Source organism: Lycorma delicatula, chromosome 10 (genome assembly GCF_047948215.1).
Source record: "Lycorma delicatula isolate Av1 chromosome 10, ASM4794821v1, whole genome shotgun sequence".
Lineage (NCBI taxonomy): Eukaryota > Metazoa > Arthropoda > Insecta > Hemiptera > Fulgoridae > Lycorma > Lycorma delicatula.
Window position 1 is genome coordinate 83,296,015 of NC_134464.1, and position 15,831 is coordinate 83,311,845.

Below are 15,831 nucleotides of genomic sequence, written 5' to 3' on the forward strand. Positions count from 1 at the left end.
TGGTTATTCAATTAAAATTAGAAATCGAAACTGTTTACAAATAAAACTAAAACTAGATTTACATATTGATTTAATTAACAACTATCATCAGTAGATACTGGAGGGGGAAAGCTAAATTTTATCTTTGAGATAGTCATTTGATACTATTTTCCATTCCTTCTGTTTTTATTAATTTTTTAAACTTAGCGTAATTATTACATCCAATATCTTCAGTTATCTGTTTAATAAATTCCAATCTCTGTTTACCTTTGTAGTCAAAAGCCTCTCACATACCTCTCTACTTACTGATTTACTAAACTTGGATATTTTAATATAGCCTACCAACCTAATAGTCTCTTTACGTCCTCTCTTAAACCTCTTTCTCAATATGTTTTTCTTTATCAGATCTTGCCATTTCGTACTTCATCAACCCACCTAATTTTCAGCATTCCCTGCAACATCATCTATCAAAGCTCTTAATGGTCATTTCTTTTTTCTTTTCTTATTGCCCATATTTTACTACCGTAAATCCTCACAAATTTCTTTAAGATAATGTCTGCAGTTCTTAGATTTAATTTGATTATTAGTAAACTTCATTTCTGTATAAAAGCTTTCCTTACTTGTTAGTCTGTTTTTGATCTGTTGTACCTTACTTCATTCATCCTTTGTAATTTTATTCCATTATTTTCTGATCACTTCTGGTATGTTTTAATTATATTCCCTTTCCTTAGGACAAAGGAAAATATTTATAAAAAAAAATATGGTTACATTAGAAATTATAAACATTTAAAAAGAATTTAAACAGTCAAAGCTCAGAATTGTCTAAACAGTTTCTTTTGGCAGCTTAGATAATTTTTTAGCACTTTCTATTAATAATAAGATTTAATTATAAATTATTATTATTGTAGTTATTTATTATAACTTTGTTTATAATTAAATGCTCTTTTTTTTAGATATCACGTAGTTTATCAAGGACTCCATCTCCATTTAAGAAGAAAAAGGAGATAGAAGAAGAAGTACTAGAGGTTGAAGATAAAAGAAAGAATGTACAGAAATTAGAAAGAGAAAGAGATAGGTTTGTTGTATTTTGTTTTTCTAGATACAGTTAAAACTTCCCATTAATACTCTTCTTAATTAATACTGGACACTTTTAGATTCCCTGGCAGATTAACAGTGGTATTAATGGATAAAACACTTCTAAATAATGAACCTTTTAAATAATAGATGCAGACAGTGAATTTACTGATAAAACTGTTCAATCAGTTCTGAAAAATGGACAGCAAGAATAAAAATTGCAATTTTTCATGATTCATTTTATAATAAGTTTGACTAATTTGTTTATCTATTGTGAATCGCATCAACATCCATAATGTTACGATTTCAATCAATTCATTCATTCAGCGTGATTTGTTATCATTTATTTGTAAGTGTATACTGTACATTGAATTCTGATCTCTGGAATTTTATTACCTGAGAAAACCGTAGAAATTACTTAAGAACTCGTACGATGAGTTTAAAGCATCAGGGGGTTGATTAGATAAATTCCAAATTATACATAACGTTTTATTTTAAAATATTTGTGGTGAAATGTCTGGGACTGAGATGAGAATTTGATGCCTGAGTGGAAGGAAAAGTTAAATAAAATATACGTGAGATATAATGAAAGAAAAATTTCTAATTGTGATGAGTCTTTTTTTCCGGGCTTTACCCAGTAAAAAAAAAACCTATGTTGAAAGAGGAAAAATGTACAGAGGGAAGAAATCAAAAGAAAGACTTAAACTTACGTTGGCTGTGAATGTGTGATGTAAATTTGAAAAAACATAAATAATTTGTAAAGTCATGATGTTTTAATGGTGTAAAGATAAATTCAGTAGAAATTGAATGTTATTCAATTAAATATCTTGGATGATTAGGGATGTATTGACAGACTGGTTAAATTTTGATTGTAGAATGAGAAGGCAAAATTTGAAAATAATATTTTCTTGGACAATGCAAAAATCCATCCCACCTTAACATTAACTTAGAATGTAAAATTGATATTTCTTCCCCCAAATACTACAGCAGTATGTCAACCACTTAATCAGGGGATCATTCAGAGTATTAAAATTCAGTTCAGAAAAAAGCTGTTATGGTATTTAGTGTCAATCAATTTAGTGAAATTATCGATAAACTTCTAAAGGCATTAGTGTGCTGGATGCTGTTATGGATTTGTATGCTATTAAAGCACATTATTACTACAACAGTGAGAAATTGTTTTTTAAGAGCTGGTGTTAAACCTCCACAAACTTCAATTCTGACATTGAAAATCTTACTGAATCAAATGAAAATTCTGTGGAGTAGAGTGAATTGCAAGAACTTATTGAACAGTTTGGAAACAACAAAGAGTACTTGAATATTGACAACTCGCTCGACACAGAGAATGTTGTGAGCTTCAGTTCTGTTATCTTTTACCAAATTGTAAACCTTTTAAAAAACATCAAATTTAATAACACAAAAAATTTTAATTTATAATTTTTAAAAATTAATATTTAAAAAAAAATGTACTTATAATAGTTAGGATTTGAGAAATAATGTAGTAGGACTATGCTGCATATGTTCTCACAAATTTTACAAAAAATGAAAAAAATATTATTAACAGTGATGAATGATACATATTACTTAAGAAAATGATAATAAACACATTTGACTCAAAAGTCCTGTAACTTGTATACTTAGGTTCATTTGTAGAACCGCTATTGCATAACTGCTTGTACACATCAAAAATTAACAAAATATCTTACTAATACATATGATACTAAAGAATTGGCCAATCCAAGATTAGTTTTAATTATAATTTTACACAGTTTTGCCATTTTGACATGTTACAATTTTAATAATAATATTTTTAAAGTTATTTTCTTTAAAAAGTTAATAGACGAGTAAGAAATCTTCTAGTAGATTCAAGAGTGTTTCTTATGGAGTCTTTTTATTTCAAATTCTCATACTTGTGTTCAGTTTTTTTTTTTTTATGTACTCTATACATAATTGGCCAAGACTAAATCCTGCATATAACTGATGTTTTCTGATGGTGTCACAGGTATAACCCCACCACTATTTCTCTCTAAATTGTCCAAATATATGTGAGTATGTGTATTCATACAAACGTAACTCTTTGTATAGAAAACGTTATTACATTTTTCCAACATGATGTGTTTCTTAAAATTCTATTTTAAGAAAGAATTTAATAACAAGTGAATCATCCTGCTATTTATTTAACTTTTACGTTTTAACAAATAATCCTCCGTCGACGTATAAAAATCCATATAACAAAATTGTTTATTATAAAATAAAATACAAATGAATTCACAAATTTACATAACCCAATTTATTTTTAAATTTAGGTCAGATTTTATAATACCTGTTTTGACTAATATTCTTATATTCTCTACTTTCTTTGATTAATATTTTTGTAGTGTACATTGCTTGTTATTCCATTTTAGTACTGTACAGAAAATTTATTCTCTCTTGTATCAGTCGATGATAGTACTACAGTTTTTTATTGAAGTAAACTTAGAGAACAGTGTTTTATTTTTACAATGTTTAATTAGCAACTAATTTTTTAAAAGCATTAATTTACATGAAATAAATACTTAGTACTATTGTTTTATTCAAAGCATGTAATAACAAACATGTAATAATTTTTATTCTGTAATTTCACTAAAACACGCTGCAGTACATCATTTACTGTAATCAGATGACTTTTATTAGGATTATTAATAAATTACCCTTTTTTATTATTATTAATTTATATTGTTTAAAACGGAATAGAAACAACACTGTTTATTAATCATTTCTTTTTCTAGGCAAATATTTACAACTATAAAGACTTACATCCTGACTGCCATAGTTTTCTATCCCACCAACTTTACTTCTCCATCGCCTCTTCACTCCAGACATCTGCTGCTTTGGAGGTCGTCCATGTTTCCTCCCCTTTCCTGGAGTCCATTCCAACATCCTCGTAGGCCATCTATACTCCTCCATTCTCCAAATAACCCCGTACATTGTAGTCTTCCCTCCAAAATATCAATCACTGTACTGGTTGCCCCAGTTGTTCTTCTGATCACCTCCTTTCTCAAGCACTGCATTCTAGAAACTCCACAACTCCTGTGCAGCATATCCAACTCCACAGCCAACAGCCTTCCCTCATCTCTTTTTCTAATTTCCCAAGCTTCTGACCCATACAATAAAGTGCTATCAATAACACTCTTGTACAACTTACCTTATCCAAATAAAGCTTAAACAGAATGGGAGAAAGGCAGCATCCTTGACATAAACCCTTAACTTCATAACACTTGGGACAGATGTTTTCCCACCTTACAGTGCTTACTTGATTCTTATAAAAGTTATATGTATGTATGAGTTACAATTTTTTCACCGGCACCATGTCATATGCTTTTTGTAGGTCTACAAAAACCATTTGGGTCTCCAAACTTCTAACTATTCTTTTAATTAAAAGTATCTCAGAATGAAAATATTTTCCATGAATGACCTTCCTGCTGTAAAATCAGCCCGCTCCTCTCCAATCACTCCCTCTCTCTCACCCTCTTATCTTTCTTAGTATGCACCCATACAACCTGCCAATAGATGATGTGACACTATCCCTCTGTAAATCCTACAGTCTGTTATGCTTTAATCATTTCTTAATTAAATTTATTAAGAATAACTAGATTACATTATATAGTGAGTGCATGATAATAAATTTGAGTTACTTTCTACGTTGGGGAATTTTATCTTGATGAATTTTTTTTTCAGGTTGAAAGAGAAGAAACAGGCTCCATCAAAGAAAAAGTCTGAATCACCACCACCTTCTAGAAGGGAGGTACGTACTTAAATTTATTAACTTTGTGAAAATTCTATATAAATAAAAGCTTCTATGATTTTTTTATTCTCTTGGCATCATTAACAAAGCCTGAATTTTTGTAGTTAAGTTAAAATTTTGCACAAAAAAAAAATTAAGGAAACTAGCATACACAATGAAGGCTTTTAAGTCTGTATAAAAAATTTGTTTTGTCATATTATTTATAACACTGATATAATCTTTTTCATTTTTTATGAATTTGTGGATTTTGCTAGTTATTTAATAAGTAATTAATTCCATTAAAAATAGCTGTTTGTGGTTTTTTTACTTAGGTACAGCTAATTTACTTCATGAAAATTTAATTTAATAAATTAGAGAAAAAATTTTGAATTAACAAATAAAATTATTTTGTCCAGAATTCAAACTTTCTTAGAAGTAAGTAAGAATCCAATTCCTGTTACCTTAAGCTAAAAATTCATTTATTCTGTATGTGTGATATTTTACACCATTCAACACTCATATCATTGATCATATTGTTCAATAAAAATGTTGGTGGAAAAATTTACAACTATCGTTATAATTAATTTTATAATATGGTAATTATAATTTTGTAATAAAATTTTTTTCAGTAAAAGTAATCCTATTACTGGTAAGTGATCGTAAATTGATCCTTTATGTTCTGATAAAATTTAATTATTATTTACACATTATAGAAACTCTATATACATTCAATTTAAGGTAATATACCCAAAAATGTGATCATAAAAAACTTAATTATATATAAGATCAAATAAATGATACTGATATGTATTGCAGCAGAAGGGAGATTATAATATATAAGGAATGCTTTCAAAAAACATATTCCCTTTAACAATATCTTAATCTGTTTTTCCTTAATAATTTTAATACTGAAAAACTAATCGTTCACAATTTTATCTTGTATATATGAAAATGTTAATGAAATATTTAAGTAAATAGTGTAATAGCGTTTATTACATCTGTATTCTGCACCTGAATAGATAGTTCCCCCTTTTTTCCAGCATCAAAAAGAACTAAAATAAGGTCACCATGACACTTTTAATTTTTCATAGTATTTATAAAAAAATTCATAATATATTATTTAATTATGTGGCTATTTAGTTATATAATGGTAGCTTATGATTGTATTTCAGAATCAAGGAAGAAGAGGTTCCCCGTCATCTGAAGAATCTGAGGAAGAAGAAGAGGAGGAGGAGGAGGAAGAGGAAGAAGTTCCAATCAAAAAGAAGCATAGAAAACAAAGAGATTCAAGTTCATCGGCAAATGAAGAAGTGAAAGTTGTAAAGAAGAAAAAGAAACACCGTCGTGATTCTTCTTCTGAAGATGATAAACGAAAGAAAAAGAAAAGGAAAGAAGAATCGTCATCTGAAGAAGAAGAGACCGTTAAGAAACAAAAGAAGAAGAAAAAGAAACAGAAAGCTGCTTCAAGCTCAGATTCAGATGTAAGTTTAGTTTAAATTACTATTCCATTCTTGCCGATTCTCTTCTTGTTTAATAATTGATGTGTTATTGAAAAGTAATTAGTGCCACTATTGTTTCTGTTAGCAGCCCTTCATAGTACAATTTATGTTGACATGTTTAGATATATATATATATGTGTATAATGAAATCACATAATGTTTTAGGAATATTTTAAAATGAGAATACAGTAAATCTGTGAAACATGTTCTGAAGTGTATTGTTGTCATGTATGCCCTTCAAAAGATTTCATTGCCAAGTGTATAACTAACTAGTTATCCAGATTTTATGTATATGGTCAATCCTATTAGAAAGATTTTAGAAGTAAGTATATAAATTCAGTTGGAAATTAAGATAAATCCAAAGTTTATTTAAAAGTAACTATAAATTCTTTAAAGAAAGAAGTTTAAAAAAATGCTAGTTTTTATGTTTGTCATAGAATAACAATGGATGAGAGAAAAACATCTCTTATTCATTTACCTCCCTCAGAAAATGTCAAAGGTATTCTTATTAATAATATATATATATATATATATATATATATATATATGTGTGTGCAGTTTTATCAAACTGTAAAAAGTTAAAGTAAATGAAACCACAAAAATATTCAGTTTTTATTTGAAACAAATTATTAAAATAAAAATATTATAGGAGGGTGGGGTGAAAAGTTCTGGGGGGGTCCCTCTCACAGAGATGGTGTTAGTATGCTTAATTTCTCGATTCCATTCTTCATTAGTTTACTATAAGAGTTTCAAGTCGCTACATCACTTAATATAATATTTACAGTTTGTCAAAGTGGAGGATATAATTAGGTTGTTTTTTTGGAAAACAGAAAAATCTGGAAATTCATCAGTGATTCAGTACTAATTTTTGTACATCTTCATTGATCATCTTAAAAAGGGTGAAACAAAAAATTGTCAATATTGTGTGATCCTATTGGGCATCACAGTGATGAAATAAGGAAAACTGAGACCGCATTTAGCCAATAAATTGTTTTTCTATCAAGACAATGCTCCAGCTCAGCTCATATTTTAGTCATTGTGTTGGCAAAAACAACAAATTCAGTTCGAATTGCTACAACGCCCTCCATATTCATCTGATATGGCTCCCAATGACTTATTTCTTAACCTAAAAAAATGACTTTGAGGGAAGAGATTTTTCACCAGAAATGAAGTTATTACCGCCATAGATGGTTATTTTAAGGATTTGGGTAAATCGATGTACTGAACTGGCATAAGCACTCTTGTAGAATGCTGGGCTAATTTTATAGACCTTAATATATTGAAAAATAAATCAAAAATACCAGAAAGATGTTTTGTTATCCAGGCTTGGATCTTTTCACCATCACCCTTATGTAACAATTGTTTCAGCCAGTGTAAATGCTGTAAGTAGATTCTTTTATAAAATTAAAAATATCTTTTGTACTGAAGAGAGAAAATAGTAGATTTCAGTTTTAACCTTCATCACAAAATTAACACTGAAAAGTATTGATAAAGTCTCAAGTTACATACTTGAGATATTATGAGGCATTATAATTTATTTGCAGTTATAGTTGATTTTACAAGTTATTTTTCATATTAAGGAATTTTTTTCTAATTTATATTGTTAAAAGAAATTTTATACTTTATTAATTTTTTAACAGGAAAGCGAAGTGGAAGAGAAGAAAAAGAAAAAAGAAAAGAAGCACAAAAAGCACAAGAAACATAAGAAACACAGGAAACATAAGAAAAGGAAAGCTGAGGAGAGTGATGTAAGTTTTTTTTTCATATGAAGTTCATTTATATACTTAATTTTGTTTTACTGTAATATTTTTGGGAGTTTTCTAATAATTGGCAAAACTATAATAGTTTTAATTTTAAGACTAAATAAAAAAGAATTTTCTACTTTCATCAACAAATTGGAATTCCATTTCAATTAAAACTATAATAAAAATAACTGGTGAAAAGATATGTTCTTCAATTTAGTAAATATTTGCACAAAAATTATTAAGTATCAATCAGAAATTGAAGAATTTGTAGTTTGTTTTCCATACAGTTAGTATTAAAAGTTAAAAACCACCGGGTTGGTCTAGTGGTGAAAACGCGTCTTCCCAAATCAGCTGATTTGGAAGTTGAGAATTCCAGCGTTCAAGTCCTAGTAAAGCCAGTTATTTTTACACGGATTTGAATACTAGATCGTAGATACCGGTGTTCTTTGGTGGTTGGGTTTCAATTAACCACACATCTCAGGAATGGTCGAACTGAGAGGATGTACAAGACTACACTTCGTCTACACTCGTACAGATCATCTTCATTCATCCTCTGAAGTATTATCTGAACGGTAGTTACCGGAGGTTAAACAGGAAAAACAAAGTTCAAAGTATTAAATGTTAAATTTTTTAATAAAATAATAACCCTTGATAACTGTGATTTACACTAGTGAAAGTACACCAAAGAATAACTTGTTCAGTATTAATTATATTAAATATTCCAGAGGTGATATTAAATAAGCAATTTTAATAGTTTTACTGCGATAGCATTGTAAGTTCTTGTGCTGCTTGTTTTATGAGTGATTTTTTATTATCATCTTAGAATGAAATTTTAATTTGGGTTATTTGAGTGAGTGTTCCCTGTAAAATTTACTATGTCAGTCTCTATATTTACTTAGCTATTGATTGTGCAATTCCATACTTTACAAAATTGCACAGATTATTTTTATTGCAGTAGAAGATTTGATTTTGAATCTCTTCATGTATATCTGTGCTAAATTAATACGGAGTTAGAAGATGGGCTATTTTTCTTATGAAATGGTTCATTTGGGACTTCACACATTATAATTATCAACTTAAGAATTGGCAGTTCAAATATTTTCATTGGGGATAAATGGTTGATGTGATAAAATTCTTACTAGTTACTGCGGAGAACAACAATCTTAGAATCATATTCTTGGAAATATATCAGATAGTATATATATATTTGCTTAATATATATTGTGCAATAATTTTTTTGTGTTTTTTTTATTGCATTATATATACACTATGCAAAAAATTCTGAAAATTCTTTTCCTGTCATTTAAAATGTCTTGTTATTTCTACTGCTAAAAAATCTAGTGAAATAGTTAAAATTCTGTAAGTTAATGATAAACAATTATTGCTTAAAATCTATATCAAACAAAAAAAAAATTGTTACTTCTGCCAAGTTAAGTAAAATACCTGAAATTCTATATTCTCTTTTATATTAATAAGGGATTAATTAAAATCAGAAAAAAGCCTAACAAAGTTTATTTATTTTTAGTAGAGAAAGTGCACAGAACTAGTCATCTGATATACAATGTGGATGTTATTTTGTTGAAACAGTACAAAAAAATTTATTATTTTAAGTTTATCTATATTTAATTTTGATGTAACATGGAGGAATTATTTACAATATTTACCATATTATGTAATTATAAATAAACAAGAAGAAACAACTGAATTATTTAATACATTGTAGTTTTTTGCGTGCTATAAATGAGGTGTCCAAACATGTTTGTACTCGTAAGTGAAGTTGAAACTTCGTTTTTGTCACTGGTTTGTTTTTTATATAACCAAAGAAAACACTTACAGTGTACCAAGATATGTTTCAGGTTTTTACATCTTATCTTTTAAGGATGACTGTATTTAAATTATTTCACTTAGTGTCTTTTAAGAAATGAAAATAGCAATTTATTTTAATTTTTTTTTTTTTTTAACTATTATTACTTCTGAACTCCTTGCAGTAAAAGGCTGAAACTATGCTGACATAATATGCGAGAATATCTTCTCCAAAGAGAAATTTTTTTATGTTGGAATTTGCAACTGCTGCATGGTCTCTTAAGATGACCTACTTGATAAATTAACTAAAAATCAGGTACTTTTTTCTTTATTAATAGCTGTAAAGTTCCAAAAAAAAAAATTGTATAAGCATACATTACATGAATAAATACAGAGGAAAATAAAACTTAAAAACGTACCCTTGTTAAAAATATTTATATAGCTTCATACTAATCGGTTGACATTGCTCTAATATTATTTTTAATTTTATCTGAATAGTAACCAAATTCCTCCTACATTACTTTTATTGGTTGCGCAGAAGGGTGGCAGTATAAAAGGATTCTGAAATATATGCTGCCATTATGTCTTTTTGAGACATAATCAATCCTGTTACAGCTATTATCAGCATAGCCATTATTTTTAACAGAGAATGCTAACACTGCATGGTATTTTGATCCTACTATGGAAATGCCAAAACAGCTCTTTAATGTTTTTTTTTATCATGGGAGACCTTACAACCTTCCTTTTACTTGGACTTAGTTGAAATCTGATCAAAATTAAGAAATAATAGGATAGAAAGTTCAGGCAGCACTGAGAAGGCACTACTTTACATTTGTCATAATATAAGTAATTCATTTCGGTAACTGTTTATTACAAACATGTGTTTGTATTTTTATTCTATTGGTAAAAATGAGAACAAAACACTTTTTTCAAATATGAAATAAACTTAACGTAATTTTAGTCTCATTTATAAATATCATTCAAGAGATACCAGCCGTTTTATACGTCTTCATTTGAAGACAGAAGTCTGTCAGAAATAATCTAAAGTTTATATTTTTAATCTTTATTAATAATTTTACAGTTTATTGGTTCAAAGTACTCCCCTACTCTATTCACACACTTTTCCCAGAGGTGTTTCCACTTCACTAAGCAATCCTAATTAGCGTCATTTAAAGTGGACCTTAAAGGCCATTAAATTCATCACGATGAATTTGCTTTAATCTCATTAATAGTCTCAAAATGGTATCCTTTCATTACCGATTTTAAATTCGGAAATAAGAAAAAATCGCAAGGAACCAGGTCTGGTGAATAGGGAGGCTGAGGGAGAGGAAATTCATCTGATTTTTAGCACAAAATTGATGAATTGACAAAGCCAAGTGTGCAGGTGCATTGTCGTGAAGAAACCATGAATTATCTTGCCAAAATTGGTACTTACATATTAACTCCACCGCAGCTACAGCTTTATTTCAAAACAAAGTAGTCAATCAGATTTCGGTGGAAAATGGGCCGAAACCGATTCAAAACAGGATGTAAATGGTTATTTATATTTATTTACTTTATAAATATAATTTAACCAAACTTAACCTACGCTCGCTTCACTCGCTAACCTTGACTGATTAACACCGTAATTTTTTGAGTATTTATTTAATAAATTCAGTAATTATTGTAATTTGATTATTTAAATAATAAATAATTGTAATTACTGAATTTATTAAATAAATAGATACTCAAAAAATTACTTTGTTAATTAGTCAAGGTTAGCGAGTGTATGTTAAGTTTGGTTAAATTATATTTATAAAATAAATATTTATTTATTTATGTTAAACTCTATATTGGCCCTTTTTCCACTGAAATCCGATTGACTACTTTGTTTTTAAATAAAGCTGTAGCTGCGGTGGCGTTAATACGTAAGTACCTTGGTCTCTGTTAGCAGATTTTTTTATGTAACCATTATAAAATGCTTTGTTAGTATGCACGGTTCACTGTTTCACTAGTAATGTGTTTCGTGTGTTTCACTTAAACAAATTGCACTCAAATATATCAATATTACAAAAATTAAATGAGATATAAGCAATCCAGCAACAGTGCTGGAGGAGGACGTTATGTGTACTACAATGCTGCAACCGTACATCTTTAAATATCTCCATTGGCGCGCAATTAAAAATGTTTGGTTATTTTCTGAACAGAACTTGTACACTGTTCTAATTGCCTATTGTATGTAATGTTAGTTTATGGAAATTTGAATGGGTTGTTAAATTTATAAGAATTTAAAAGCTATTTCAGTTATATTAAATAGATTTTTCTTACAATTGAAAACAAAAAATTGCTTATAATCGCATCATAAACAATTTTTTAATTTGTAACATACTTTAGCTAAACTTCAGTTACATTTTGATAATTTGCATGTGTCTTTATTTGATAACTTTTGGATTTTCTAAAATCTCTATTGCATTGCTTAGGACTCATTAATTTTTGATATCTTTAGAGACAGATTTTCCATCAGGATGAGAAACTCTTTTAATAAATCTAAATAAATATATCTTTAATTTAACAGTGTTACTAGTAATATAATTTCTGCAAAAAAATGATCTATTTTTAAAAAATCAAAAAGTTCAGTTAATATTAATTTTTTATTAATAAACAGGAGGAATCATTTTTCTTTTGTGTGTACTTTTTGGTATGTAATTTGAATTTTTCTGTCATCCTTAATTTAAATTGAGGATAAAATATTTTATAATATTAAAACTTACTAGTAGTGTGTGATATTCTTTTATAGTATCCTTCGTTACATCCCTAATTAATTAATATCCATGAGTAATCAGCTTTCATATAAAGTACACTACTATTTCAATCAGTTATATCACAATGAAAATGTTTACCATTATCACATGATATAATTCATGTTTTCATTGACACAAATTTTCATATATATATCTTAAAATGTTGTCCAAGCAGCAAGTTCTACTATTCACTACAAGGTTAAACGTGTCACCTTTGACCAGTTTCCTTTGCAAACCATAAAAAAAATCCCTTTGTTATTTTTTGTTTGGTTGTATTTGAAAATTTTTACTGTGAATATAAGAAATCATCACTGCCCTTAACTGTTTTTATAAAATTTTATTTAAAGAGGTAGCAAAAACATTTTGGGGGATTTAACTGAGGGCTGCTCATTCTTCCTCTGTTTTATGAAATAATTTTGGTTCTGAAATCAGTTGTCATTCTCAATGACACAATCTTTACATGTTGATTTCCAAATTTAACTCTTTGAATAACTTATCATGTAACCTTCTATATTAATTGTTATTAAGAGATATTTGTTAGCATTATGAATTACTGTTAGCACTGTTTGTGAATTACACTTGAATAAATTCACAAAGGCACCATTCCTAGAATCTTATGAGCTTGCTTAATCATTGTAACCTTTTGTTATTAACTACAAAAAAAATTTCATTACTTTGTTTAAGAATACATTGTTTTTTTTCCTTTTCGTTTTTTAATATCCTTTCTGAAGTTACAAAATACTAGAATTTTTTTAATCTTTTTGACATAAGTTCTAATCTTGCAATCTTTCTCTTAAAAGTTACGGTTGATTTTATTATAAGTTTCCTTAATCAAATCATTTAACACACCTTGCCAAATAGTATGGTATTGTTACAACTCAATAAGAATTGATTTTAATAACTGTAGCTTATTAGATTGCAGATATGAAATCTATATCATCTTTCATAATAACCCTGTTTCCTTATCATTATTATAAATTTTCTGGGACTTTGAAAACTAGCACAGCTTTGCTGTGAGGCATGGTTTTATGATTGCTGGTGGCAATAGCAGATACAATACTGAATGCTTAGATTTCATAGAAATTACAGATACTTTGTTAAGACAAAAACTAGCAATCTTGTTACATGATCTCTTGGTTCACACCAAGTAAAGGAATTTAAGATTATTAAGAGGATAGTCATCCTTTCAAATAAACTATAGAGTTGAATAGCTGAATAGCCCTGCTTTTAACAGTCACCAATTTTATTACAAAATATAAGTAAATTTTTTTTGTAGGAGTAATTTATTTTATAATGAATTGATCACATAAAAACTATACTTATTTATATATTGAATCATTGTAAGATTTACTCATCATTCAACAGTTAATGTGACTTTCACACTTCATTAGACAAATAATGATAAATATAAGTAAAATCTTTTTTATAGAAGTAATGTATTTTATAATAAATTCACCACACAAAAACTATATTTAATCATTTATGTACTTGTGAGCTGTTATAAGATTCTCTTCATTCAAGAGTTTTGTCCAATTTTAAGTAAAATAGCACAAAACAAACCAGTTTTAATATGTTTAAAATGTTCAACCAAATTGTAACTTCTAACTTTTTTTTTTATATGGTTGCTTCCTTGAAAAGGGTAGATAGAGACTATGCTTAATAGCAAAATATACACTTTCATTGCTTATTCATGTATAATACTTCACAGTACTTTAATATATTAAACATAAGTCATAAAATTAAAGGTGTAAAATATGAAAAATTAAGTTTTCAAAAACGAGGTTGATTGAAAAACTTTTACTTAAGATTCATTTAAACATTAAAAATAAAAAACACATTAAAATTAAATCTTAAGAAACAAGTCAAGTTTATCAAGTGGTAATTTACATCTTGTGAGTGTGTGCATGTTAGAATTTTATATAGTGATTAATAATACTAATTTTTTTACTTTTAATTTTAGGAATCTGAAGAAGGATCAGAAGCTGAAGAATTAGAACGTAGATTAAGGGAAAGAGCGTTAAAATCTATGAAGAAAAGTCGTGCTGCAAGTGAACACAGTGATAGCAGCAAATGACAGCAGAATTATAATCAGGTTTAAAGTACGATTTAAACAAAAATCTGCACTGTAAAAACTATTAATTTTATAACTTGATTAATGACTGATAAATTTTATGTTTAAAGTTCTCGTTTATCTATTTTGAGAGGAAAAATATGTTGAGTTTCTACCTTACTGCTGTGTCCATAAAAAAAAACTTTTATAAACTTTGTGAATTGTTTAAATGGGTTAGTATAATTAAGTGGAGTGATTTCAATATTTATCTGTACTTCGATTTTAAGATTGAAAACTTTAGAGTGTGAGTGTATGTGTGTTAGTATGGTTTATTTTAAGCCACCACCGTATTAGTTGAGTATTTAAATGCAGTTACTGTTTACTGTATTGTAATGTGTTGCTTAATTAATGTCAGTTTTATATTTTACATTTAAGCTTTTTTGTTTTGTTTGTTAAACAAATTGGAAAATAAAAGCATCAGTTTAATTTATTTACTGTTTAATTCATCTGACAAAACATGTTTTCTTAAATAACTTGTACTTCATTTTTATAATGTTCCAAATTGATAAATAAAAGGTCAGTTATAATAATAATAATAATAATACATTTTTGGTTTGTGAAAGTTATTTTACCTGTTCTAAGAAGTGAGATTGTCATAGTTAAATGGTTTTGAAGCAAAGGTAAGATCACATTCATTATGAAAGTTTGAAAATTAAAATTTTAACCATATTTTAATGTTCAAAATTTATATGCACGTTTTACTATTTGTGTAGAGTTTCCTTCTAATTGTTAGTTGAAATACTTTCTTTCAAAGGTTGATATTTATTTATTTAAATGTTTCTTGATAAGACATTTATTCTCAAATCGTGCAGCTATTTTCTACAGTTAATTTTTGTAAAATGTAATTTTAATTGAGATATATGTGATATATGTTTGATATATATTACAGGCTTTTTACTTTGAAGATGTATTTTTACAATAAAAAAGTTGTGTCTGGGATGATAACACTGAATTGTTTTTCGCCCAAAAAAAAAGTTTATTTTTATAAAAATTTATGGTGAGTGCTTAAGTGGAAAATCAACAATCAAAATAAGGTGGTTAATTTTATAGAACAGAGGAAAATTGCTTTCAGAAAATA

The 15,831-nt window shown here is 27.8% G+C and overlaps 1 protein-coding gene across 9 annotated transcripts in view; it reads left to right on the top strand.

The window, feature by feature from the left end:
- Positions 1-15,183, top strand: part of Srrm1 (Serine-arginine repetitive matrix 1) — a 66,308-nt gene extending 51,125 nt beyond the window's left edge. For 8 of the 9 annotated variants that reach the window (XM_075376233.1, XM_075376231.1, XM_075376235.1 and 5 more), the window contains 5 exons: positions 933-1,054; positions 4,771-4,837; positions 5,989-6,297; positions 7,956-8,063; positions 14,604-15,183. In XM_075376233.1, the coding sequence (XP_075232348.1) occupies positions 933-1,054; positions 4,771-4,837; positions 5,989-6,297; positions 7,956-8,063; positions 14,604-14,717 (720 nt within the window). In that variant the 3' untranslated portion in view covers positions 14,718-15,183. Of the gene's footprint in view, positions 1-932; positions 1,055-4,770; positions 4,838-5,988; positions 6,298-7,955; positions 8,064-10,048; positions 10,180-14,603 lie in introns of all 9 variants that reach the window. The other variant, XR_012757841.1, reaches the window with a different exon arrangement.
- The last annotated feature ends 648 nt before the right edge of the window (positions 15,184-15,831 follow it).